Below are 2,395 nucleotides of genomic sequence, written 5' to 3'. Positions count from 1 at the left end.
TTGATTCTACCACTAGGCCCTGGAGGCATCCCCCCGCTCCCCCGTGTGATGGAACAAATTGAAGAGCTGCAGGCAGACCTGGAGTCGAGATTCAGCCCTGCGGCTTACCACCTTCCCTCGTGCCGCTGCCCTCCTTAGCTCTGTTTCCCACGTGTGTGAATTGAAGATAACCATATTGGTTTACAGGGCTGGGGCAAAGGTGAGATGGGATGACGGACAGCCACACACCAGCAGAACTCCTGGAAGATGCTAGTGGTAGAGACCCAGCTGTTACACAGCACCCTCTGTGGTCTCTAACAGCTAGCTGTCCATTCCTGGGCACAGCGGTGGCCTCAGACATCACGTCCACTTCCTGTGTCGGGCCACGTAACTATCACTCTGCCCCCCGCCTCGGACACCTTCCCACTCTTTGAAACAAGACCAAGGGGTGCGCCTTTTCCATTGTAATTTCACAAGACTGTGGCAGCTGATCCAAAGTTGTCATCTTCTGACATCACACATGGATGGAAGGGGGCTTATGCCCAGTAGCCCCGCAGTGTACCGCCTTCACTGGCCAGTACAATTAGAATGGGTGCTGGAGGACCTTTCTCTCCTGGCCTCTGACATTGGGGGAGGTGGGAGATACTGGGATGTGCAGGTTGAAAGGCTATTTCCTTTTCTCCCAGTTGGGGAAGCATAATAAATCGGCCACCAGCTAGGACAACATGGCAATATAGACCCGAGCCCCTCTGGGAGGGGACTGGAGCCCTCCCCTCTGACCCAGGCCGTTGATTTCTTATGGGCAGGTGTAGTCCTGAAAACAGTCTATGTGGACATGAGTCATGAGAAAAACCACATTCTTGTGATGAGACTCTGACAAGTTGTCTTAATTTAGGCAGAGGCAGTAAAACACCTTACCCTAAAATGGAAAAGCAAATTCAACTTACTGGCTTTCATGGTCTATTTCAATGACAAAGAAACCACCACCAGAAAAAAATTATATATTTAAGGTTCTTAAACGAGCTTTCTCTCCTTTCTGCCCGTGGACGCCACCGAGTAAGCATCGTTAAAGTCTCCCCTCCCACCACCGTCATGTCTAAGTCAGAGTCTCCTAAAGAGCCTGAACAGCGGCGGAAGCACTTCATCGGAGGTCTGAGCTTTGAAACAACCGATGAGAGTCTGAGGAGCCATTTTGAGCAGTGGGGAACACTTATGGACTGTGTGGTAATGAGAGACCCAAACACCAAGCGCTCCAGAGGCTTTGGGTTTGTCACATAGGCCACTGTGGAGGAGGTGGATGCAGCCATGAATGCAAGGCCACACAAGGTGGATGGAAGAGTTGTGGAACCAAAGAGGGCTGTCTCAATAGAAGATTCTCAAAGACCTGGTGCCCACTTAACTGTGAAAAAGATTTTTGTTGGTGGCATTAAAGAAGACACTGAAGAACATCATCCAAGAGATTATTTCGAACAGTATGGGAAAATCGAAGTGATTGAGATCATGACTGACCGAGGCAGTGGCAAAAAGAGGGGTTTTGCTTTTGTAACATTTGATGACCATGATTCTGTAGACAAGATTGTCATTCAAAAATACCATAATGTGAATGGCCACAACTGTGAAGTAAGGAAAGTGCTCTCTAAGCAAGAGATGGCTAGTGCTTCATCCAGCCAAAGAGGTCGAAGTGGTTCTGGAAACGGTGGTGGTGGTCGTGGAGGTGGTTTTGGTGGGAATGACAACTTTGGTCGCAGAGGAAACTTCAGTGGTCGAGGTGGCTTTGGTGGCAGTTGAGGTGGTGGTGGATATGGTGGCGGTGGGGATGGCTATAACGGATTTGGTAATGATGGAAGCAACTTTGGAGGTGGCGGAAGCTATAATGATTTTGGCAATTACAACAATCAATCCTCAAATTTTGGACCCATGAAAGGAGGCAATTTTGGAGGCAGAAGCTCTGGCCCTTATGGTGGTGGAAGCCAATACTTCGCCAAACCACGAAACCAAGGTGGCTGTGGTGGTTCCAGCAGCAGCAGCAGCTACGGCAGTGGCAGAAGGTTTTAATTACTGCCAGGAAACAAAGCTTAGCAGGAGAGGAGAGCCAGAGAAGTGACAGGGAAGCTACAGGTTACAACAGATTTGTGAACTCAGCCAAGCACAGTGGTGGCAGGGCCTAGCTGCTACAAAGAAGACATGTTTTAGACAATACTCATGTGTATGGGCAAAAAACCTCGAGGACTGTATTTGTGACTAATTGTATAACAGGTTATTTTAGTTTCTGTTCTGTGGAAAGTGTAAAGCATTCCAACAAAGGGTTTTAATGTAGATTTTTTTTTTGCACCCATGCTGTTGATTGCTAAATGTAATAGTCTGATCATGACGCTGAATAAATGTGTCTTTAAAAAAAAAAAAAAGAGCTTTCTCT

General features: G+C 47.8%; 1 protein-coding gene across 1 annotated transcript; it reads left to right on the top strand.

Annotated features, from left to right (window-relative positions):
• The first annotated feature begins 1,071 nt into the window (after positions 1-1,071).
• On the top strand, positions 1,072-2,034 carry LOC116876171 (heterogeneous nuclear ribonucleoprotein A1-like). Its single transcript, XM_032872168.1, is given in 1 exon segment — positions 1,072-2,034. A coding segment is annotated over 1 exon segment (963 nt).
• Positions 2,035-2,395: the final 361 nt, after the last annotated feature.

Source organism: Lontra canadensis, unplaced genomic scaffold (genome assembly GCF_010015895.1).
Source record: "Lontra canadensis isolate GAN:19392208 unplaced genomic scaffold, GSC_riverotter_1.0 scaffold44, whole genome shotgun sequence".
Taxonomy (NCBI): Eukaryota; Metazoa; Chordata; class Mammalia; order Carnivora; family Mustelidae; genus Lontra; species Lontra canadensis.
This window is presented reverse-complemented; position numbering and strand designations above follow the sequence as displayed.